The sequence below is a fragment of the Budorcas taxicolor genome, chromosome 1 (genome assembly GCF_023091745.1).
Source record: "Budorcas taxicolor isolate Tak-1 chromosome 1, Takin1.1, whole genome shotgun sequence".
Taxonomy (NCBI): domain Eukaryota; kingdom Metazoa; phylum Chordata; class Mammalia; order Artiodactyla; family Bovidae; genus Budorcas; species Budorcas taxicolor.
In genome coordinates, this window is record NC_068910.1 from 208,686,781 (window position 1) to 208,712,330 (window position 25,550).

The window sequence follows — 25,550 nt, forward strand, 5'->3', positions numbered from 1 at the left end:
ATGTGTGATTCTGCACGCAATAGATCTGTTATTGCTTGAAACGTAACCCCAGGGCTGAGCTGCCCATGCCGGGGCACGCAGACCATCTCGAAATCACGAACCACAGCTGAGCGCCCGCCCACAACAGGGATCCGGGACCCGCACCACGCTTCTCGAAGGCGCCAATCAGGTCCAGGTAAGGCACGCTCTGTGCTCTGCGCTGAGTGGAGCCCTTCCCTTCCTTCCCCTCCCAAGCTGCAAAGAATGGTTTTGTCCCAACAGTCATAGTTGCTGCCACAGCCACTGTGTACACACGCTCAGAACCTCCTGGCCTTCAGACTGGGAAAGAAAACCTCCTGCACACCCAAAAGGTGCCTAGACTACAGCCTTGGCTTCACATGCTCGCACTCCAGGAAACGGACTAGTACCCGAGACTCAAGGGTGAGCTGCAGTGAACACCAGCAGGGAAGATGCTGGGCCTTACAGCCAGCACGGGACTTTTCCATGCACCCCCTTTCCATTAACCCACAATTTAAAAAAGTATTTCTTTCCTGACAGTACTTCTAAATGTGACTATGTGTAACATACAACAAATGAAAAATATGACTAGACTGCAAAAAAAATAACCTGCTTGCGAAACAAGGTACTGAAACAAAGTCGTGTGCTCCTTGCTGGGGACAAGGGGACCAAGAGGGACCCCGGAGACATCTGGCTGTAGCCCTCCGCCTGGGCAAAAAGGCCCCAGATCCTCAGGGGGAGAGTCAGCAGCTCTAGTCACGGGGCTGGCATGCCCCCTCAGCGCTCCCACTCCAGGCAGTGTGGGGTGCACAGGTGTGCCAGCGGGAGAGGCAGTGGTGACGGCGTGCCCGGCCCCCGAGTCCCTCGTAGGGAGCCCCAGCTGCACCTGGCTGCCATCCTACGGAAGCCCGCATTTCAGAGAGAAGCCTGCCTGGGGTGGAGAAGGTACAAAAAACACAGATGCTGTGGTTCTGCAAGCTCGCCTTTTTTGGTACCAGCACAGAGTGTCCCTGTCACTGAGTGTCCCAGAGGAAACCCCGCAAACCGCCTGGCAGTGCGTCTGCATGCGGCTGTGCACGGGCACGGGAGGCTCAGAGCCCCAGCGACTTCTGCACAATCTGCTTGGCGACCTTGTAGAACTGCTCCCGGTCGTCCCGCCACATCTTGGAGGCATCTACGTTGGCACCGCTCTCATCGTTGGGCTCTGAAAGAGGGAGAATCTCCAGGTGAAAGGAGCTTGGCCAGGAAGGGCCTGGCACAACCCCCCATGTCCCATAAGGGCATTGGGCATCTCCCCACGGAGGGAACCAGGCAGACCAGAAACTGTGGGAGGCTATCAGTTCTCTGGGGGGAAGAGCCCCTCCTGAGGGGCCAGGCAGAAGAGTGGTGCAAGCCACCCCCGGGCTTCTCCACCCAGAGCGACAGCTTCACTTTAACACCAGCTGGCAGGCCGAGCAGCCGAAGGGCCCAGCCTCTCCATTCCGTGGAGGCACTGCCCCCACGACCAGGGTTGCAGGCCACTCCTCCCTTGGTTCCTCTGAGCCCCCTGTGTCCCGCCTACGGGAGTCCCTCCAAGCTGCGTCCCCTCCTGCCTCCTCCAGAGACAGCCCCGCACCTCACCTCCATGGCCAGGCCTTGGAGAGCCCCCGTCAAGGGTGGACACCCAAACTCTGCTCTTCCCCAAATCCTGCTCCCTCTCAACTCCCATCCCAAAGACAACGCCCCTCCACCCACTGTCAGGGCAGGAGTAGGAGCCCCCTCACACCAGGCACTGAGCCTCCAGGGTCTTCCCAGCCTTGCCCTCCTCTCGGCTGGGACCTTCCCCACCTGCTTCAAGCACTTGGGCTGCAAGGACGATTCTTCTTCGGCACTGCCGTATGGTCTAACAGCCCCATGAGTGTCAGGCTCCGGGAGAGCACTTGTCCACAGGGCAACTCCCCAAGCTGGGCTCCAGCCACACCCAGTCCTGGCAGGGCCACCATGAGGCTCAGCGCTCACCGCAAATGCCCCACCCCCCTCACCTTGTAACTCCTCTGTGTTCTAAGCTGACCTCAGGGAGTGGCCCAAGCGCCCCATGTCCTCACCTCAGATCGACCACTGTGCTGCACCACTGGTGGGTGTCAAAGTGCCCTAGATTGTGGGGCCTCAGGCCTGGGGTCAGTGTCGCCTGAGCTTTACACCCAGCACACGGTGTCTGTAATACAGCAGGACTCCCAGGTCAGGGCACAGCTAACCACGGCCAGTGGCATGGCAGACACACACAAGACCATCTCCACATCCCCAGTTATGAAAAGTGAGCTTACGCTTGGAGAAGAGCATGCGACTAACGCTAAATAAAAAAGCAGAGAAGAATATACATCAACTACTCAGGGAGGAGGTTCATGACACTGTACAGGAAGCAGCGATCAAACCCACCCCCCAGAAGAAGGCAAAAAGGAGGCCTTACAAATAGCTGAGAAAAGAAGAGAAGTGAAAGGCAAAGGAGAAAAGGAAAGATATACCCATCTGAATGCAGAGTTCCAAAGAGTAACAAGGAGAGATAAGAAAGCCTTTCTAAGTGAATAATGCAAAGAAGTAGAGGAAAACAACAGAATGGGAAAGACTACAGATCTCTTCAAGAAAGTCAGATACCAAGGGAACATTTCATGCAAAGATGGGCTCGATAAAGGACAGAATGGTAGGGAAGCAGAAGATATTCAGAAGAGGTGGCAAGAACACACAAAAGAACTATACAAAAAATATCTTCATGACCCAGTTATCCACGATGGTGTGATCACTCACCTAGAGCCAGACATCTTGGCGTGCAAAGTCAAGTGGACCTTAGGATCACTATGAACAAAGCTAGTGGAGGTATTGGAATGTTGCCCTCAATATGCCTACAAATATGGAAAACTCAGCAGTAGCCACGGGATTGGAAAAGATCAGTTTTCATTCCAATCCCAAAGAAGGACAAAGCCAAAGAATGTTCAAACTACTGCACAACTGCACTCATTTCACACGCTAACAAAGTAATGCTCAAAATTCTCTAAGCCAGGCTTCAACAGTACATGAACCAAGAACTTCCAGATGTTCAAGCTGGATTTAGAAAGAGTAGAGGAATTGGAGATCAAATTGCCAATATCCACTGGATCATAGAAAAGGCAAGAGAATTCTAGAAACACTTCACTGACTATGCTAAAGCCTTTGATTATATGGATCACAACAAAGTGGAAAATTCTGAAAGAGACAGGAATACCAAACCACCTTACTTGCCTCCTAAGAAACTTGTATGCAGGTCAAGAAGCAACAGTTAGGACCGGACATGAAACAACGGACTGGTTCCAAATTGGGAAAGGAGTACGTCAAGGCTATATATTGTCACCCTGCTTATTTAACTTACATGCAGAGTACATCATGCAAAATGCCAGGCTTGATGAAGCACAAGCTGGAATCAAGACTGCCATGAGAAATATCAACAACCTCAGATATGCAGATGACACCACCCTTATGGCAGAAAGTGAAGAAAAACTAAAGAGCCTCTTGATGAAAGTGTAAGAGAATGAAAAAGCTGGCTTAAAACTCAACATTCAAAAAACTAAGATCATGGCATATGGTCCCATCACTTCATGGCAAATAGATGGGGAAAAATTGGAAACAGTGACAGACTTTATTTTCTTGGGCTCCAAAATCACTGCAGATGGTGATTGCATCCACGAAATTAAAAGACACTTGCTCCTTGGATGAAAAGCTATGACAAACCTAGACAGTGTATTAAAAAGTAGAGACATTACACTGCCAACAAAGGTCCGTACAGTCAAAGCTATGGTTTTTCCAGTACTCATGAATGGATATGAGAGTTGGACCATAAAGAAGGCTGAATGCCGAAGAATTGATGCTTTTGAACTGTGGTGTTGGAGAAGACTCTTGAGAGTCCCCTGAACCGCAAGGAGATGAAACCAGTCAATCCTAAAGGAAAGCAATCCTGAATATTCATTAGAAGGATTAATGCTGAAGCTGAAGCCCTAATACTTTGGCTACCTGATGCGAAGAGTTGACACATTAGAAAAGACCCTGATGCTGGGAAAGTTTGAGGGCAGAAGAAGGGGACGACAGAGGATGAGATGGTGGGATGGCATCATAGACTCAATGGACCTGAGTTTGAGCAAGCTCCGGGACCTGGTGATGGATAGGGCAGCCTGGCGTGCTGCAGTCCATGGGGTCGGAAAAGAGTTGGACACGACTGAGCGACTGAACACCACCACTCAGGAAGGACCAGCGAGCTGCAAGACAAGGGTTAGTGAAGAAAGAGAAGCAGGCCCCAGTGTCAAGTCTCTTCTCTGGACAGGAACTGCTACCGTCTTGGGGCGGCGGGGCGGCGTTACCTGCCAGCATGCTCACCACCGACAGGAGGATCTTCTCCACGCTCTGCACGGGGCTCCAGCGCTCGGCGCTGCTCTCGTAGCCCATGGGGTCGTCGCCAGGAGCGTGCAGGATGGAGATGCAGACTCTGCCATCTGGGTAGACTGCGGGGCAGGACACACACGGTTAGCCGAGGGAACGCTGGTGACAGGTCCGACAGGGACCGGTCGGACCATGGAGAAGAGGCACGAGCAGTGGCCACTGAAGGGAGCTGTCTGCACCACGACACAACCGTGGCCTGGGCGCCACACTAACATCCACACCCCGCCCACAGGCCCAGCGGGCTCCCAGGGCTGCGCGATCACGAACACGGTACTGGGCCGGCCTGCACAGCCCTAGTCCCCGTGGGGTGGCTGCATTTTCATATGGATTTTACAGGTATTACATCCAAGGGGATGAATGAAAGGCCATCTGGTCATCAGATATTCTACCCATGTGTCTCACGTAGTTAGGATCTTCACAACACTCTCATTATGAGCTTCTCAGATACTCCTCATTCTGCCATTAAACCTCTGAACTGGACTGTGTGAAACACAGGTCCCCGTGACTAGGAAAAATGCTACAGGAATTACTTAACTGTCCAGAAAAACACAGGTACTGAGATTCCTCCTGGTAACTTATTCTAACAGAAAATGACTGCCTGAATTCTCTGGAAATCAGCTGTGCTTGAATTGAAATCCATCTTCCATCAACAGCACCACCAACTAGACCCTCGAGATGCACCTGCCATTCTCCCTTCACAGCTCTCAGATGAATCGGTACACGCTCAGACACCCAGGGATCAACTCGTCAACCTGTAAGGCTATTCAGTGGTACCAGTAACAGGCAGTTTTAAATAAACTGGCTGACTTCACCTCCACCATCTTGTGACCCTCTAGCAGAGGGAGCAGCTCTAAACAGCCTTTCCTCCACACCTCGCCCCTGGACCCCAACATCCAGCTCCAGCGGCTGCTACGCACTCACTGAAGGGTTAGAAGACCAAGTGCCATCTGTCCTGGACACTGGGATGTCTGTCCGAGGTCCACACGCACGGGACCCAGGCACCCAGGACACTTTGAACAGCTCTCCCTGCCACGGACAGAGAGGACACATCCAGTTTTCAACTCCAGCATCACTTCCTCAGAGTGCGAGGACCATGCGATGGCACTGCTGCCCCAGAAACATCGGTAAGTAGCTGTGTCCCTGCCCCAGGCCCCTGCAGCCATTAGTGTGACCTCCTAAAGCCCACCCCCTCCCCACCCCGGGCCCACGCCCACCCCCACCCCCACCCCCACCCCCACCCACAGGGCTTCGTCCCCAGCACCCCCTCCGGTGCCAGGCTGGCAGTCTCTCTCCTCCAGCCACAGCAGAGCCCCAGCCTGTGTACTCACTCTGCCCTCTGCACTGCACACCGTGGCCCTTCTGAGACCACACTGGTCATGCCGGCCTCTCCACCCGCTCACACCCTCTCCCAGCCCCCCAGTGGACCTCCATTGCATCAGAATCCTTAATGTTGACTAAGAGGCCCACCGCCTCTTAGTTGGAGGTTTGCCCCCACACCCCCAACACGGGGCCTCTGCACAGGCCAGATTCCCTCTCTGCCCCACACAGACCCTGGCCACCCCTACTGCTCCTCCCACGGGAGGGGGGCTCCACACCCACCTCGCAGGTGCCCTCGTGGCCCCCATGGGGCTTCTCATCTGTACAACCCCGTGATCAGCGCCCATCGCTGCCCTCAGATGGGAGCTCCTGCCCATCAAGCCCCCACCTCTGACTATCTGCTCACTGCAGCACCCCAGCAACCCATGGTGAATCTGCTGGGTTGCCCTCCGTGTTTATGGACTGACCAACCTTCATGATATTGTCACACAGTTCTCTCAAAAACAACTAACAAAATAAAAGTGGCACGCATACTCACTGTAAGGCTAAATTTTAAAACTGTACTGATTATCTGAACATCAAATATGTTATCAGACTACTGGCACCCCCGTAACTCAGCAACTTATTGGCCACATCTGTCTTTAAACTACATCACAGGTGTCATTTTAAAGACTGTATTTATCTTCAATGTAATCTTATTTTTAATTACGCACAATCGTCTTCACAGTTGCATTTTACTGTTAATCACCTTGAACTTGCTGACTTCTTCAGTTGCCTCTACCAACCACAGTGAATGTTTAAACATTGTATTATGGGAAATTCCAAACACACAGCAGAACCGCGCCACGCGACGCACGCCCGCCTGTACGCACCTCCAGGCGTCCCTGGAGCCAGCACGCTACTTCAGAAGCACTTACTGTTGGGGTGAAACATCTCGCAGGTAAATCTCATCTTTGGGGGACTTAATGGGTAATCAAGTGGGAAACTCAGGATGGCAGGAAACACCCCAAACTCAAAACAGGTGTCTTCTGGGCCCCTGGAAGATACAGAAAGAGAAACAGAAACAGGTAGATTTTCTTCAAAGTCTATCACATTTTAGACATAAGTACAGGATACTTCTAGTGCTTTACAAATAAATGTAGGTGAAAAGATGATCTAAATAACATGATGAACTGGCTCTGGATGGGAAGCACTGTGTCGCTGTCCCCTTCCAATCTGGCTTAAACCATGAAGGGCGGGCCAGGCAGAGTCTCACATTAGCAAGGGTGAGAGGGAGGCCACAGCACCTGCCAGAGGAGCGGGTCAGAGGAGAGAGCTGGAGCCGGCATGCGGGCGCGCAGGGTCCTGTCTGCCTGCGCAGTACAACTACACGCTACGATAAAGACACGCACCAAGGCACGTGTTAGAGCAGGCTCCACTGTGCTGAACGAACAAGCAGCCGCCAGATATTATCTCGAAGACTAGCTGTAGCTTTTGAAAGTGCCTGAGAAGTGACTCTGTAACCTCCAAGGGGCAGACCCAGAGCACACAGGGATGGCTGGCTGATGAGGCTGGAGCGCACGTGTGTGAGCCGCGAGCCCTGACCTGCAGGCCTGGGCTCGCACATCCTAGGCCGACAGTCACCCGGGTCCTCGCTGTCACCAGGCACGTGCCTGCCTGCCTGGGTTCACATCCTCCTCGTGCGGAAAATGGCAGAAACGGGCCAAACCACTTTCAAAGTCCTGTCAAATTTTAAAAACGCTATTCTGAACAACAGACAAGATGGAAGGCCAGCAGAGAGAGCGGCGAGCCACCCCGCTCACAGTGTGTCAGGGAGAAACCTTCTCCCCTCACAGATACAAACGTCTCATAAAACAGGCCCGACACCTGGACCAGCTTTCCTAAGCAAACGTTTGTAAGGAGGCAGAACTGACGAATAACAGCTACACACAGTGACACAGGGCAACACTGTGGGAAGAGCAGTCAGTCCAACAAGGAGGAGGGATCCTGTTCTCTTCACAGGAGCGGAGAGGGCCTGAGGCCAAGGGAACACGCGGGCCCCGGAGACGGCAGGGGACAGAGAGCCTGCGCTACAGCAGAGGCTCCCTGTGCAAAGACACTTGACTTCTCCTGGTGGAGGTGCCCAGCACACAGAGCTGGCACCGCGCCACTGCTGGGGGTGCAGGTAGAAATGGTCAAAACGAGATCAAGGCGACAAGGTTTGGTGGAGCCATGTTTTCTCAACGGAAGACACACACGTGGATTCTGAAAGCTGTGTCCCTGCTACTCTGGGGGAGACCAGAGGGAAAAGCTGGTCAGTGTGGTGCCTGAGTGTCCAAGACAGCAGTGTCAGAGTCTGGGACAGGATGGCCACACGGGGGGCAAGGGTGAGGGGCTCCCCGATAGCTGTCCCAAGCCTTCCCCTCTGAACGGGTCTGCACCCCGCCCCCTTCTCCAGTTGACAGCTCACAGCAGAGGATGAACACCACTGCGGGGCTCCCCACGCATCCTCCCAGGGGAGGTGCCAAGAAGGAGGGCTGTGGCCTCGGCTAGGGTCCCCCCACCTCGGGCCGGGTCCCAGATTGGGTGCCTGAGGGGGCGCGGTGCAGAGCACACCCCAGGCTGCTGACCCAGGAGCCGGCAGAGCAGGCCACGGGCATGCCAGGAAGGCTCGCAGCGCCTCACTGTCCCTGGCAGCTCCGAGCCAGAACAGAAAAGAACGTCTAGGTAGGTCGTGTTTTTGGACTGAGCCAACTAGTATTTGCTCAAGACTTTGATAACAGGTCTTTGTTTCTCATAACAGGGCTTTCTTTAAAATAAAACAAAACCCACTGTGTCGTCCACAGCTTCAGAAGCAAGATCAAACATTTCCTAAAGTGCTCCCACATCTGAAATATCAAAGCTACTTTCAAATGCTCTGGTTCGCTACTGGTTGAAATGGGGGCTTCCTCTCTTCCAGGACACCCGGCGCCTTGGCCCAGCACGCGGGTGTGCCCACATGCACAGAGGCACGCTGGCTGACTTCACGGAAAATGCTATCGAGTAAATTCCTGAGCTAAGATGGGAGACATAATTAGTGTTGTTTTTGGACAGCTTTCTTGCCACACTTTAGGACAGCTTCGCTCCTCCTCCATTAAAGAGGGCCTCACCTCAAAACCATATTTATCTGAGGCAAACACAAATTCTTCAAAGCCTACAAGTTGTTTTCTACTGTAATTGATTAAAATGATGGCCTCAATTACTGCAGAGCTCTGAGAGATGTATTTCATTTCCTTTCTGAGACCAGCATTCAGAGCAGAGCAGAACGGCCTTGGTCTCCTCCGTAAAAGCAGCAGTCCACTCTGCTCTCCCGGCTACCAGGGAGCGAGAGGCTGGGGCCAGCACCGTAAGCGCAGCACCTACGTCCCCGCCCAACCAGGCCCAGCAAGGCTTGGTCCTCTTGTAGGACGGTGGTTGCGGTCACTTGTAGAGCCAGTAAACACAGGAGACACGCGGGGTTAATCTTCCAACATCACCCTCAAGGGAAGAACTGTGCTTTGCTTCTCATCTCTAAAACTGTAACATGAGATAACACAAGAAGCCCACGGCTGCATTCCGAAGGCGATGGGGAGGCCAGGGCACTCCACCGTGGAACCTGGGTGTGTCTGGGCTCGGTGAGCCATCTGCCCGCCAGGCATGTTCCAGGACCGCAGCCTGCCCGTCACTCCAGCTGCAACAGGTGTGGAAGAAGCTGTTTTTATGCTGTTCTCTTTTTCAAGTTTGTCACAGCACACAGACAAGATGTCTCAAATGTACATACAAGGCTTGAAGTAATGGAGAGACTGTAAACCCATTCACTAGCACGCCCTTGAACTGGATCACCTAGGGACAATTACTCTCCAAAGTCAGGACCATAAAAAGCATAAAAAAGCATATCAAAGCATAAAAAATAAGGGTACACGGCTTCACTGACACTCTCAGTCAGGGGAGCACACCGCCCCTGCCCACACAAGAACCTCAGGGAGTACCCAGCTGGCGGGCAGGCGGGCAGCTCCAAGGGGTGCCAGAGCAGGGGCACCACCTCCTTCCAGTACCCTTGGCTCTGCTCTCAGTCAAAGCTTCAAGCCAAAGCCCCTGCCTCCCCTGCCCACATGGGCTGCATACACAGCCCCCAGGAGGCAGGACTCCAGCTCTGGGGTGCCCTGCTGTGCTTCAAGGGCCCCAAGTCACTGAAGGCATGCTTGCTGCATGAGGGCCACCTGGCCAGCAACGGGGCTGCAGAAGCTGCCAGGAAGGTCTTGCTGACAGGACTTACATCTGTGGGACAGACAGGACAGGCCACAGGGAGCTGTCATCCCGGGGGCCAGTGGGAGCCTGGTGGTCTTGGCTGGACTGAGTGTCTACAAGCCCCTGGGACCAGCCCTCCTCAGCACTGTCTCTGGGATGGGCCCAGACAGCCGTGTGCCTCTGCTGTGTTCTCAGCACCCCAGGTCCTGACGTAGAGAACCAGCGCTGGTCGCTCTGAGGAAGAAAAGCACCAGGCTTCCATTTCAGGAAAGCACAGCAGTAGCACATACAGCCCCCTTCCATAGAATTATCTTCATGATTAAATCTCTCTAAAGGTAAGCATACACTTATCCCCTCACTTTTCCTGTAACAGAGATTTCTGAAAACTTTACATCAAATATATTTGAACTATAGTTAAAGCTCACAAAATAAGTCCATCAGTTACAAGAACGTCATAGAGAATGCTGACATTGACAATAGCATCGACAACATAAACTCTGACTCTAGAGAAAACCGGCCTGTTAGAAAACACGCCAACACAGCAGCACATAGAATAAATGCAGGTGCTCCGCATCCTGGCCCAGCTCTGAGGCAGCCACTGCGGAGTCCTGACCCTCCAGGGTTCTCTCCACACGCGTCCACGCACACCTTCACCCACAAAGCAGGGTCACTTTTCGTTAACAAGTACCATGGCACCACCGAGAGGAGTTTTTTAAGACCTGAATAAGTGGAGAGACACTCCACGTGCACAGACTGGAGCACTCAAGGTGGTTGAACAGTCAACATGCCTCCAACGGACCTAAAGACTGAGCACAATCCTGATCAAATCCCAACGGCTTCTTCACAGAAGCTGAAAAGCTGATCCCCAGATTCCAGTGGAAACACAAGGGGCCCAGAACAGGTAAAACATCTTGAAAAAGGAGAACAGAACACTCCCCAAAGTTCCAAACATACTATCAAACTGCAGTGACGGAGAACGTGTGGCACTCACGGAGGGTTAGACACAGGTCAAGGGGACAGAATTCAGAACCTTCGCACCAAGGATCAACTCATTCTGACAAAGGTCCAAAGTGATTCAATACAGGAAAGATTTTCTTTTCAACAAATGGTGCAAGACAAAGGGACAGCCACATGCAAAAGAATGAAGGGGCCCCTACCCAATGCTATACCCCCAAATTATCCAAAACAGGCCCAAAATCTAAATTTAATAACTTTAAATATAAAACTTCTAAAGGAAAACATAAGAGAAAATCTTTGTTACCTTGGATCTATGACACCAAAAGCATAACCTATACACCGAAAAACTGCTAAACTGCACTTTCAGTTCAGTTCAGTCGCTCAGTCGTGTGCGACCCCATGAAACTGCACTTTATCAGGAATAAAACCCTTTGCGTTTCAAAAGACTCTCTTAAGAAACTGAAAAGAAGGGACTTCCCTGGTGGTCCAGTGGTTAAGACTCCCAATGCAGGGGGCACAGGTTTGGCCCCTGGTTGGGGAACTAAGATCCCAAATCCCATATGCCACACAGCATGGCCTAAAAAATTAAAAAATGGAAAGAAAATATGCAGACTGGGAAAAAATACCTGAAAATTATACATCTGATAAAGGACTTGCATCCAATATATATAAAGAATTCTTAGGACTAAATGAAAGATAACCCAATTAAAACTGGGCAAAAGTTTCTAAGTTCACCAAGAAAGACATCTGAATGGCTCTTCAGTCCATGTAAAGATGCTCAACAGCCTCGGTCACCAGGGCAATGCAGACCAAACCCACACTGAGACCCACATCACACCCACCAGGACAGCTGGCATCAGACGACACAGAGAGGGTGAAGAAGTGAAGAAGCGCACACTCAGCACTCAGGTGGGAACGTGAAACGTTGGCTCTGCAAGTCTACTCCTAGGCATTCAGCCCAGGGGACGGGACACCTGTCTGCACACTCAGACCCAAAGTTCACAGCTGCATCGTCACAAGAGCCCAAGAGGGGAGCAGCCAGACAGCTGCCAGCGGGTGAGCAGATCCCTGCACAGTGGGTAAAGCTCACAGGCCGGAGCCGCTGCCCCAGGCTGCATGGAGGAACCTCGAAGGCACCACGCCCAGAGAAGGAGCCAGAGGCCCTATCCTGTGACTCCACTTGTGGAAAAGTTCAGAAAAGGCCAGTCAACAATCAGAGAGCAGATCGATGGTGCCGGCAGCTGAGGGCGGGAATGAGGACTGCGTGCACACGAGCATGAGCACTTTTCTGGAAATGCTCTAAAAATGACTGCAAAACTCTCCTTATTTAATGTACTAAAAAATCACTGACTTGGCACACTCAATCCAGGTAAAACTCTGTGTGTAGATCCTTTCTCAATAAAGCTGCTCAATGTACTTGGCCACACCAGGGTCTCTCAACCTCAACACCACTGCCACCTCGGGCATCCGGGGCACTGTGGGGCACTCAGCACTCTCCCACCCAGGACAGGGCAAGAGCTTCCCCTGCCACCCGGGGGTGTCAGCCACGGTGTCTCCAGACATGGCCCAACACCCCACAGGAGAGGCCCTACTCAGGGACAACACTGGTCTAGACCTGCCTTCCAACATCTGCCCGATCCGGGGCCGTGCCGTCGGCATCCTGCTGACTGGACGTCCATAACTTGGGCTGGACAATGACATTTCCACTTTTTTTTTATGACTGCAGTGAATGTTGCAATGAATGTCCTCACACACAGGTCTTCATAACACCTTTTATTTTTCAGGTTTTGTTTTCGGCTACGCTGGGTCTTCGACACTGTGTGGGCTTTCTCTAGCTGCAGAGAGGGGAGGCTCCTCTCTCGATGCAGTGCACGAGCTTCTTATCGTGTTGGCTTCTCTTGTTGAGGAGCGTGGGTGCTAGGCCCGTGGGCTTCAGTAGTTGTGGCTTGAGGGCCCTACAGCACGCGGTCTCCGATGGGTGTGGTGCAAGGGCTTAGCTGTCCTGCAGCCTATGGGATCCTTCTGGATCAGGGATGGAACCCATGCCCCCTGCACTGGCAGGCAGGTTCTCACCCACTGGACCACCAGTAAGTCCTTTCTAACGCTTCTGATGAAGGACCCCAGGCAGCGAACAGCTGGGCCAGAGGACATGCAGTACAAGTCATTCCATGTGCTGTAACAGCTCAGGTCCATCTCAGCAGCCACAGCACTAACGGGAGCCAGCTTCCGGACTTGTCATGAAAGCCTGGTATAGAGGGCGGCACCATGCCAGTGGCCTTGGCACTCAGCATGGGCCAAGCACAGCTTAGGAAGGGCCTCAGTCCAGGAACCCTAGCTGCGGCCTAGGAGGGGCCTCGATCGGGGAAGCCCAGCCACAGCGGGTGTGAACCAGCTGGGACCTGAGTGTGCCGGCAGTCACAGGGATGGAGTCAGCCAAGGGCCCAGCTATTCAGGAAGGGAGGTGGGCCTGCTCGTTTCACCACAGCCTCAGGGCCCTGACCTGGAGATGGGACAGCAGCTCGATTGCGGCAGCTGCTTTTAGAAGCCTGAGATAGGACAGAAATCAGGCAGCGAGACACCAAGGACTCCACGTCTTATCCTGACACGGAAGATAAACTACCACCCTGCATGGCAGGGCTCCTCCTGTCCTGCAAAAGCACGTGTCCACTCCCCAACCACAGAAACACAGTGGCCAAGGGCCACTGAGGATGCACAGGCCAGAGACCCTGGAGCTGGACAAGGTGGACGTGAAGCCATTTGTCAACAAAGGTTTTGATCCAGAGAGGCGCAAAGCGACTGTCCAAGACCATGAAGCCACTCAGACACACACAGCCCAGGGACCCACAGGCCTCAGCAGGACTGACCAGAAGCCCCAGTCCTTTCCCCCTGGGCCACAGGCTCAAATTCTACCTTAAGCTGAGCCAAGAGTCACTGGAGTTCCTGTCTCCAGGCTGTGGCAACTTTATTACTGTTTCTTAATTTGCTGGGTTTCCCATCCTAGGCCCTTAACCTTGTTTTTTCAGGGCAGAGCTGTGGGGTTACCCGGGACAGGTCTGTATCCTCAGACGAGGCCCCCATATGACTGGCTCTCGGTATCTGCTGCTGGGACATCTGAACAGACGTTTTCCTCGCTGCACAGCTGAGGCCTTGTAGGTAAGCACTACAGCAAAGCCCAACAGTACCGGGCTCCCAGAAACAGGCACGGTGCTTTTTAGAAGCACAAGGGGATGAAGGGAACTCTGGAAACAATCAAAGAATAAAAAGAGGAAAGAGAAAACCTATCACACCAAGGAGCAAAACTCAGCCGTCTGCCAGAACAGCGGAGTGAGACAAATCAATGGGAGGACAGTTAATTCCTTAATAGATGTTTTCAGCACATTTGTAAACGGCCTCTTGTTTGTGGAAGGATCTGGAACGGGACCAAAACCCACAATCTCAGCAGATCCCGGGGCCGGGGAATTCCACACTAACGCAAAAGCCTATTCAAACACAAAAGTGCTCTACCTAAAAGTAGTTCTAATCACTTTTTAAGATAAGTTTTCAAAATATTGGTTTAATTTTACACTATTTACCTATAATTAGTAATATTTACTCTAACAGATTCATAACAGTAAATCCTTTAAAAAACACACACACACTGGAAGGCTCGGGTGTCCCAGAAGGGCTTCTTATGTTCTGTTAAGTGCGCCTCAGCCACAGCCTGGGAAAGCTGAAGGGCCATCAGGGGCTCGCTGACCCCTGTGCACCCACAGACAGGCTGCCCTGGGCGGGAGAGAAAGAACGCACGTGACCTGACAGATGGAAAGGACGTATTACAGACCAAGTTCACGGGATTCAATCTCCTGTTTCCCCAAAGATAAAAAGCTACCACTGACCCGAGTGCCTCTAACGCAGACATGCTGACCAGGAGACGCACCCTGCAGTTTGGACCTGCTTTAGGGGGCGAAAGACAGTACCTGTTAGATACAAACACAGACGGTGAGGTCATCCTCCTGCCAAAAGCACTTCCCCACAGGAAAGAGATGGGCATCACAGGCCCAAGCCACTAGCTGTAACAAACGATGAGGCAATGCTAGCTGTGACTTATTTTCTTTGGATAGTGTTTATTGATGATTTTTAAAACAATTTGCTTATCAACAAACCTCACTTTCACACCAATTTTCATGTATTAATCTAAGCTCTACAGACAACACTCAGCAGCAGTTGGTCTCTCAGACTAAACCTGATACGAGCACTGAGCAAACGCAGAGCGTCTCCTGACCCTAAGTACACTGCAGACCCAGGCGCACACCTGCCCGGGCAAACCTCACACACCTCCCGGGCTGGCCCCGCCAGAGCGCGCCTCGACCCGGCAAACCCACCTGAAGAAGACCTGCTGGCTAACTGAAAGGTCTCATTTCACTAACAAGAACACCGAAACCGATTTTAATTTCAACTTCCTATATTCTACCTACCCACATTTTGTTTAAAATACCACCTAAGAATGGTCAAGAACCACACCTAAGGTCAATAGAAAACAAGGACCTGGGTCACAGGCCAAAGAACACTCTGGAGTCAGAAGACCACTGCTCTTTCCAAGAAGCGACACTTAACAGTGACGTATGACATCCAGGCAGGACCTTACTAGAATGAAGTCAGGAACCACACTGCTCACCTTAGAACTAAGCCATGCCTCTAAGTCAAGAACAAGGGAAGGCCAGACAAGGTACACAGCAAAGAAGCAGCAGCAGGGGACTGGAAGGACTGGGAAGGCGGGGAGAAGGGGACCAGGAGAAGGGGAGGGGGAGAAGGGGACCCGGAGAAGGGGACCAGGAGAAGGGGAGGGGGAGATGAATCCAGGCTGCACCCACAGACCTGGGGCCGCGCCTGCACCCTGGGGAGCCCTCCCCACCGCCAGGGCCCCAGGCTCACAGGGACTCCTCAAAGCCTGAGCCCATTCTGTTTGAGGCTAACCCAGAGTCCAAACGTCATTATTCTGAAACTCTACAAATACAAATATTTAACTAAGCCTTTCACTGGCTTTAAGAAAACACTCATTCCCTTTGGATGAATGTTCCTGCTGTTTGTGTTTTTTCTTTTTAAACTTTTTATTTTATATTTGGGTATAACTGATTAACAATATGACAGTTTCAAGTGGACAACAAGGGGACTCAGTCATACATATACATGCATCCTTGTCTCCCAAACTCCCGTCCCGTCCAGGTTGCCACATATCATTGAGCAGAGTTCCAGTGCTACAGAGCAGATCCCTGTTGGTTATCCATTTTAAATATAGCACTGTGTACACATCCATCCCAAACTCCCTAACTATCTCTTCCCCTATCCATCCCCCCAGGCAATCATAAATTTATTCTCTGAGTCTGTGCAACAGTTTCTGTTCTGTAAATTAGTTCAAATGTTCATGCCATTTCCTGCTTTCAGATCAGCAGACAGAGAAAAACTCAACAAAAGCGGTGCACTTGGCCTTTCTCTCTCCATTGACACCTCCGAGCAGTCACACTGCTGAACGTGATGCACAGTTCTAATTTCCAGTAAAGGCTTAAAACCAAATAACACATATGATGAACTCACATGATCAATGCCTCCCATTCAAAAAAATTCTCTTCATTCATGGGGCCTGCAGAGAAAGAAGAAATTCCAGAACTTTAATTTTGTAGGAAACTTTGGCAGTGAGGAGTAAATGATAAAGACTGAACTTCACAGAACCTTACCTGCCACAATTCCTTCTGGAGGATTCAGCGTTAATTCTGTAAGATAAAAGGTAAGGCCATTATGAAAAAGAATGCATATTACCTTGCATTTTAACAAAAAACTGTAAAACATATGTAAAGCTATTCATACATGACATAGCATACATAGTAGCGAATGGAAATTTTGCTTGTCCCAAGTGAATGCCGGCTGCACTGACACTTCAGATCAAGACTGTGAGTAGTTCTTTCTGCCAGCAAAAAGGAAACTTTCAGAACTGCCAACACTTTCACTTTACAATGAACAAACAAACAAACAAACAAACTGGCTTAACTTTCCAAAATACTCCTGCTGGTTATTCTGACTTAAGCTCACAAATCAAACATGATATATTATATCCCAACTGAATGGGAATTCCTGTCATGTTAACAGTGGTCGTCAAAATGATAATGCTACACTACGGACCTGCAGTCTCCTGAGTCCTCTCTGGGAGAGGACCCCACAGGGCCCCACCACGTCCAGCACCTGCCGGTGTGGTGACCCAACCACTCTGCTCCTACAGAGGAGCCAGTGACCATGAAGCCCCAAGAAACCCTGGCACCTTGCTGAACTCTGTGGGCCACTGAAGCCGGGCAGAGTCAGGGGTGCAACTGCACGGCAGACTTGAACCACAGGGAGGAAGCGTGCTGCTGAGCTGGAAAATCCCACCAGAGAAACAGGTTTCAGAAGGATGAAAACAGTCTAGTTCTGAAACATCAAGTTAAAGATGCTTGCAAGTCATCCAAGTACAGACTGTCAACGGGGAAACTGGGCCTGTGACTAGAGCCCTGAAGAGTAGTCCAGGCTGGACACGTAAATCGGGGGTCCTGAACACAGGATGGCGCCTAAAAACAGGAATGGAGTAAAATTAAATAAAATGTAAAACATATGTGCCCACAGACTCGTACGGAAATGTTCCTGGCATAGGAACATCATAACAGCCTCACGTAGGAAACAACCCAAATGTCTATCTATGGTAAATGAACACGGTACGATCCATCTACACCAGGGACACTGCTCAGCCACAGACACGTACTCTTGCCTGGGAAATCCCATGGACAGAGGAGCCTGGTGGGCTACAGTCCATGGGGTTGCAAAAGAAGTTAGACACGACTTAGCAACTGAACAACAATAAACATGACCCAGAAAGTCATCTCCAGAGTGTAAATTCAGGTATGTGTGCCAAGAGACACGCTGAAGAATTTTTTTTTTTTAACTGTTGATGTCATGACTTCGAAGACTAGCACCAGAATCTAGGTAGCAACAAAGATGCTTCTGTGCAGAGCAACTTGTAACAAATTATAACAACCACCACTATGAACCCACTTCTAGAAAAATATGAGGAAGTAGCAGGTGAGAAGTCACTGGATGTGACTAAGCAGTTTTAGACAGTAACACACAGCATGCTCCCAAAAGGGACAGAGAATGGACCCTGATCAAGCACAGTAACTAGGAGTAAGGAGACTCTCTGGAATCATTCCTTCCAATGAATATCCAGGGTTGATTTCCTTTAGGATTGACTGGTTTGATCTCTGTGCTGTCCAAGGGACTCTCAAGAGTCTTCTCTAGCATGACAATTTGAAAGCATCAATTCTTGGGTGCTCAGCCTTCTTTATGGTCCAACTCTCACATTCGTAGGTGACTACTGGGAAAACCATAGCTTTGACTAGATGGACCTTTGCCAGCAGAGTGATGTCTCTGCTTTTTAATATGCTAAGTTTCTCAAAGCTTTCCTTCCAAGGAGCAAGTGTCTTTGACTTTCATGGCTGCAGTCACTGTCCACAGTGATTTTGGAGCTCAAGAAAATAAAATCTGTCACTGCTTCAACTGATTAGCGTAGATGAACTACAAAGAGCTAAAGAGGGGTGGGGGATATACTGTCGGTAGGAAACGGAGTGAGGTGCCTGGGCCTGGGGAGGAACTTGCACCCAAAAGAGCTGGCCTTTTTCCTCCTGCATGGAGTTCCCCTGGGAACTACCCCCCCAACCCCCTCAATGACACCCTCCCTTCAGGGAGGGGCACGGTCTAAACTCTGCAGCTGGAGAACTGCTACCTCCAGCAGCCTGCCCACCCTCATCCTTGGTCAACAGCGGCATCTACTGGTCAGCAAAGAATTACAGCAACCCTAAGAACCCACCTGCCGATGCAGGAGATGCAGGTTCAATCCCTGGGTTGGGAAGATCCCCTGAGGAGGAAATGGCTACGCACTCCAGTATTCTCTTGCCTGGGAAATCCCATGGACAGAGGAGCCCGGCAAGCTACAGGCCGCGGGACTGAAAAGAGTTGGACACGACTGGGCCACTAAACAACAAACAACGCTCTGTTTACTTGTTCTGTTGTTTTGTTTTTAAAACACACACACACAACCATGTTGTTTCATGTTTAATGATAAAAACAACTTCAAAGAGAGAAACAAAATCTTAATATCAGAGAAATTTACAATGCCCATTCTTTGCCACTGATTCCTTGAGAATGATAACTGGTTAATAAAATCATTTTAAGTAGTGACTTAAGAAATAGATACCGCACAAAATAAAATATAAACTTTGACCAGCAGTTCTACTTCTTGGAATTTATCCCCTGGACACAAGCGTAAAAATAAGAAAAGACATGTGGGTAAAGTTAGTTATTTCAAGGCTTTTTGTAATAGCAAACAAACAAACAAAAAAGTTGGCAACAACCCAAATGTCTATCAACAGGGGACCAGTCATATTATGACACCCCTACTGACGGGACACCTCTGTGTCCTCATACAGGATGAACTCCAGGATGCACAGTAAGTGGCACAAAACGGAGAAAAGTGCATAACTGGGATCTTTAAAAAAGAATTAAAATTAAATGAGGTCATGGGGGTGGGCCCTAATCCAATCTAACAGGTGTCCTTTTAAGGAGATTAGGGCACAGGCATGCAGAGGGATGGACACGTGAGGACAAGGGAGGAGACGGCTGTTTCCATGCCCAGGAGACAGGCTTCGGGGACGAGTGCTGCCGCAACTGGATGTCTGATATAAGGAAGCGGTTTCCGTGGCTTAAGCACCTCATCCTGCGGCACTTTGTTACAGAGGCCCAGGCAAACTAATGCAGCACTCAAAAACTCAGAGAGCCATTTGGAAATCATCTGCAAATAAACCTTGATCTTTATCCCATACCACACACAAAACCTTGACATGAATCACAGATTGAAATGTAAGAGGTAACAGTATAAAGAAATCACAGGAGAAACCCTTAGTGAGCTTATGTTAGGCAATGATTTTTTAAACATAACACAGGAAGCAAAAAATGGTTTAAAAGTCAATTAACTGGATATCACTGAAAATTTTAAAACCTTTGCTCTTTTAAAGGCACTGTTATGAAAATTACAAGGCAAGCCGCAGGCGCCGTCATTCAAGGGACAGAGGGAAGCCAAGCGAAGGAGCTAGAGTCCTGCCAAACAGCCAGTGCGGACAGCTCACACCGCACGGTGCGCTCCAGACGCCAGCCGGGCAGCAGCACCCGCTTCACCGCAGGCTTAAAGAGGCAAGCCAGTCCAAGCGAAAACACTTTTAATATGTCCAACAAAAGACCTGCACCAGCATCATACAAAGAACTTTTAGGGTGTAATAAGGAAACAGTAAACTCAATTAAAACCTGAGCAAAAGACTCAGGACATATTATCGATAAAGATACAGGGATGGTGTATAAAAACAGGAACCAAAACCAGAATGAGACACCACTACACGCCCAGCAGAATGACTAAAGCTTAAACCTCATCACACCAAGGGTCAGCACGCCGGCGGGCCTCCCGACACCCTGCTGGTGGGGAGGAAATGGTACTGCTTGGGAAAACAGTTTGGCTATTTCTTTAAAAATCAAACACACATCTCACATGTGACCCAGGAATTTACTCAAAAGAAATGAAGGCGTATGTCAACAGAAAGAGAGGGAGCCAAATGTTCACAGCAGGTTTACCTGTAACAGCCAAGAAAACTAGAAACAACCCAAAGGTCCGCTGACAGGTGAATGCAGTGACAAGCCATGGCGGGTCTGCCCACACAGAGGAACGTCCCTCTGCAAGGACAGGGAGCGACAACTGGCCAAAGCAGCAACCTTGAGGAACTGCAACATGACTGCACAGTGAAAGACCTCTGACAAAGAAAGTACAAACAACTAGGAGAGTGATCAACGTGGACCAAAGGTGGATTAGTCATTGCCTGGGTGCTGGAGGTGCAGGAAAGATAGGGCCCAGAGGATTACAATGAGGCAGCAGGAGACTGGGGAGGTGGGATGGCTGCACATACACCAAAGTCATCAATGAACCGTTTATACACCAACTTACTGCAGGTCAATTATACCTCAATAAAACTGTTTACAAAAGGGTGGCTAGGAAAATAGACACCACAAAGGTTGAAAGACAAAGCACAAACAGGGATAAAACTCCTGTAACACATAACCACTACTCAGCAGTGAAAATGGACACAGCTCTAATAAATGAATCTCAGAAACAGTGCTGAGCAAAAACTCAATTTGCAGAATACATACTGTGCAATCCCATCTCCACTAAGTATAAAACCAGGCAAAAGTCAGTAAAACATGTAGGAGGATATTACAGGCTTCCCGGGTAGCACTAGTGTAAAGAGCCCACCTGCACAGAAGCTGCGTCTGGGGGGATACCTTCCCAAAGAATGCACCACCCTAAAATGCGGGAGGACAGCAAGCCGGGATGCTAAGGCACAAAAGACAAGAATCACTAAGTGGAATTTTGTCATGTTCCTGGGATACAGCATCAACAAGTAAGTAAGTGAAGCCACTCAGTCGTGTCCAACTCTTTGCAACCCCGTGGACTGTAGCCTACCAGGCTTCTCCGTCCATGGGATTCTCCAGGCAAGAATACTAGAGCGGGTTACCATTTCCTTCTCCAGGGGATCTTCCCGACCCAGGGATCGAACCCGGGTCTCCCACATTGGAGGCAGACACTTTAACCTCTGAGCCACCAGGATCAACAACACCCCCCCCCCCATAATACACTGTAGTCACTTTTTACAGCTGATGTGACAATGACCACAAACTCAGTGTCTGAAAACAACATCCACCGATGACCTCACAATTTTTGTGTTAGAGGCTGGGCACGCACAGGCCAGTTGGTTCTCTGATACTCTCACAAGGTTGCCACCCAAGTTCACTAAGGGGCCTGGCAGGATCCCACTCCCGGCGGCTGCAGGACCGAAGCTCCAGGTCCTCACCGCTGCCAGCCAGGGGTCGTCCTCAGGTTCCAGAGACCACTGTGTTCCTCTGGTCCTGGCCCAGCCCTGTCAGGGGGGTCCTTTTCCTGGGTTGCCGACCTCCCCTCCTGCCTCCTCATCTGTTTGGGGGCTTCGTGTGACGACTGGGTTCCACCCTAATAACCCAGGACACACTCCCCACCTGAACGTCAGCTCCTTAGTTACCAACATCTCCAAAGTCCCTCACAGCGGTGCCCAGGTCAGTGTCTGATGGGTAACCAGGGACTGGAGTCTTTGGGAGACACCTGTAGAGCTCTGTGCTACACACACTCCAAAATGTTGTGCATTTACACATTAAAACACACAAGATACATTTCTGTGATACAGCTTTGAAAATCAACTGCTATTTACATTTTATTACTACAAACTGACAATATGGTTGAAACAGTTAATGAGACTTTTGTAAGTATGGTAAAGGGACAACATGAGAAAATACAAGCTCAATGATGCAAAGACTAGACTGAAGCAGCCACCCAAATTCCCTGTGCACGGGTTTTATAGTGTCTTCTACAAAAATAACACCTGCTGGCAGTCTACAAACAGGGCCAAACACACAAACAGACACAGCAACACACACTAGGATGGCAGGAGACGGCATGTGTCCCCAGACACCTGACTCCAGCCAGGTGTCCCATAAGGAGACAGAGGCAATGGCCCCCCACCCCCAATCTGTTCAGGGGGAACCGTATCTCCCCACTCTGCCCCCAAAAGTCTTTCCTAAATATACATTCTTACCTTAGAGAACACTGGATGGTGCACTGTTTAAACATTTAATAAGCCTCCACTTGCACCACTGGTTCCCTCCAGCCAAACACCAATACTCTCTGTGCAGGGCCACCAAGACGGTTTAGGGTGCGCACAGGTTTACCAGTTCGCTTTATGACATTCATTACTATAGTTTATCTTTCAAGTTTCTTCTGAAAGTGTCCCCAGTATAACGACAACTGTCACAGCGCACGCTCTAGACATCCAGCTGTCAGGCACCTGCCTAGGCCCCATCCTCACAGATAGGGATGGGGGAAGGTGCAGGGCGAGGGCCAGGCCAAGGTCGGACTGCTGACCGGCAGGTCTGAACCGCAACGCAGGCTGCCACTGTGTCCCAGCAAACACAAGAGCATTCGTCTCCCACTTATCACCAAGACTCCAAGGGCGCCTCCGCGGTAGAAGGCAGAAGACGGTTCTCGTTTTCCCCTTTGCCTTCAGCAAACATCAGAAAATCCTGCGGACACTAAGCACTAAGGACGCTGTGTCAACACCACCCAGAAGAAAGGTAGGTGGCACCGCTCAAAAGCCCTTCGTTAAAGCGGAGCCCCGGGTCTGACTTTTCACCTCCAGCCCATCACAATGAGCCCCCCACTACCGCCAGGACGCTTCCTGGACTTCCCAGGAGGCCGGCGAGGCGCCCCTCCCCGACCCGCGGGCGTCCGCGAGGCTGGGGCAGCGGGCCCTCCGTTACCGCAGGGCCGGCGTCTCCAGACCAGCGCCACGCCGGCCTCTCCCAGCCGGACGTCGCGGGCGGCCCCGGGCGGTCGCACGAACCCGTCCCGACGGCGCACCGACGGAGTCCACGCCCCGCACCGGACGGCAGGCAAGGTGCAGTCTCGAACTCACGTTTGTACTCGGCCATCAGCCTCTTGAGCGCCGTCCCCGCCATCGTCCAGGCAACAGCTGCGCCGTCAGTCTCGCCTCAGCTCTCTACTCTCCCGCCCGAGGCCGGGGCCACTTCCGGGTCGCCGTGAGGGCACAGGAGCGCTTCCGGGGCGCGGGGCGCATGCGCGGTGTCCGGGCCCAGAGCCACTTTGTGCGGTTAGCTCCGCCTCCGCGGATCCAGGTTCCAATAGGAAAGTCAGCAGAAGATTTCGGAGCCCCGGGCTCCAGCAGAATGTGTGTGAACCGCCTGTTCCGTCCTCGAGGCCTCCGGGGTTTCGGCGGCGGGGAGGCGGACGGAGGGTGGAGACGCCGAGGAGGGCGGATGGAAGGGCGGGTGGGCAGGGAGGGCGGATGGAAGGGCGGATGGAAGGGCGGGTGGGCAGGGAGGGCGGATGGAAGGGCGGGTGGGCAGGGAGGGCGGATGGAAGGGCGAGTGGGTAGGGCGGCCTCTCGCGGGCCGTGTGAGCGGGTGTCGTTCAGATTGTTTATGGGGTGCACCTGGGACCGTGTTGGGGCTCCTGCGACGTCACCCGCGCAGTTCAGAGGCGGTGACTTTCAGGCGCAACTGCAATTAAGGCGAGAACATCCACGCGGAGAGCGGTTGGTGCTCGATGACGACTCTCACACGGTTTTAGGTTTGAAAAAGTTGGATTAGCGATTGTGGCCGTTTTATGCTCTGTCAGTCTGGGTTCAGCTTGGCCTGGAGAGGAGCTTTGGAGACCGAGGAGGGAGCAGAGCAGCAGCCAGACACCCCCCGACCCCAGGGTGGACGGGCTTCCCGCACAACCGCAGCCCACCGCCCCACGCCCCGCACGCCCCAGGCAGCGGCCACCTCGGTCTTCCCCTAGTCCTCTGCCTCAAGAAGCCAGCATCCACTCCCGCTGCTCTGACTTCTCCACTGACTAATGTGTATCAGGTCACTAGGATGAGTCCTTTTTTCATTATTATTCATGGTGGTTCTACAGCTGATTGGCCCATTGATCTATCTGTTCCTCTATTGTACTTCTTAGAACCCCATTCCTAAAAGTTTTTATCTTCACAACACTTATTCCAACATACTGTTGTGTAGAATTTTCTACATTATGCCCTGTGGAGTTTTCTAGTATAATATATATACAACTTATTATTTGTCTTCTTTACCCAGAAACATGTCCCATGAGGGCAGGGAGTTTTTGTCTCCTGTGTTCCTGGATGTGGTAAGCATCTATTGAGTTGAATAAAACCGTGCAAATAAACCTCACAATGATGCATGTATGGCAGTAGAGGCATCAACAAAAATTCAGCCTGACACTGTCTTCTCAAATGACCATTGTGATTTATATGAAAACACTACTTTTAAACAGTTCCAAAAAGTAATGGGTTTGCAAATACTCCTGAGGTTTCCATCTCGCATTCAAGTAGTTTCCTTCTCTGTGATCCAGCTTACACCCCATCCCCCCATGCAGGTCAGGGATCAGAGGGCAACTAAACAATTCTTGAAACGGGGCAGAAGTGCAGGTGATGAAAAGTACTATGATCAACATGTGGCTCAGACAACAGCACCCATTAGATGCTGGGTGTTTTCTGAACTGCACCCACGTCTGTCACTTGCTGTCTTTGAGGTCATTCTGTTGTAGCAGTGTGTGTTCACAGTTTGTTCAGCACTGTGTACCAGGATTAGTATCAAGTGACAAAAACCCAAAATATGAGGTGCTTCCATCTAGTCAAGGCTATGGTTTTTCCTGTGGTCATGTATGGATGTGAGAGTTGGACTGTGAAGGCTGAGCGCCAAAGAATTGATGCGTTTGAACTGTGGTGCTGGAGAAGACTCTGCAGAGTCCCTTGGACTGCAAGGAGATCCAACCAGTCCATTCTGAAGCAGATCAGCCCTGGGTGTTCTTTGGAAGGAATGATGCTAAAGCTGAAACTGCAGTATTTTGGCCACCTCATGCAAAAAGGTGACTCATTGGAAAAGACTGA

General features: G+C 51.0%; 1 protein-coding gene across 2 annotated transcripts; it reads right to left on the reverse strand.

Moving 5' to 3' along the window:
* Nucleotides 1–961: 961 nt before the first annotated feature.
* Nucleotides 962–23,664, reverse strand: UBE2G2 (ubiquitin conjugating enzyme E2 G2). 2 transcript variants are annotated; one of them, XM_052642417.1, is made up of 6 exons: nt 23,553–23,664; nt 16,668–16,703; nt 16,528–16,573; nt 6,672–6,790; nt 4,375–4,499; nt 962–1,201 (listed from the first exon to the last, which is right to left on the reverse strand). In XM_052642417.1, exons 1-6 carry the CDS (start codon nt 23,593–23,595, stop codon nt 1,172–1,174), a joined length of 399 nt encoding a protein of 132 aa, XP_052498377.1. In that variant the 5' UTR covers nt 23,596–23,664; the 3' UTR covers nt 962–1,171. The 2 variants fall into 2 exon arrangements, with proteins under 2 accessions (XP_052498377.1, XP_052498369.1); XM_052642409.1 differs by having other exon boundaries at nt 4,359–4,499.
* Between the last annotated feature and the right edge of the window lie 1,886 nt (nt 23,665–25,550).

Coding starts and splice junctions, on each gene's coding strand:
- UBE2G2 (XM_052642409.1), bottom strand. CDS start 23,595: ATGGCGGGGACGGCGCTCAAGAGGCTGATGGCCGAGTACAAAC. Junction 6,791..16,527: donor GAATGGGAGGCATTGATCAT/GTGAGTTCATCA, acceptor TGTATCTTCCAG/GGGCCCAGAAGACACCTGTT. Junction 1,202..4,358: donor GGTGGTGAGCATGCTGGCAG/GTAACGCCGCCC, acceptor TCCCTCTTTCAG/AGCCCAACGATGAGAGCGGT.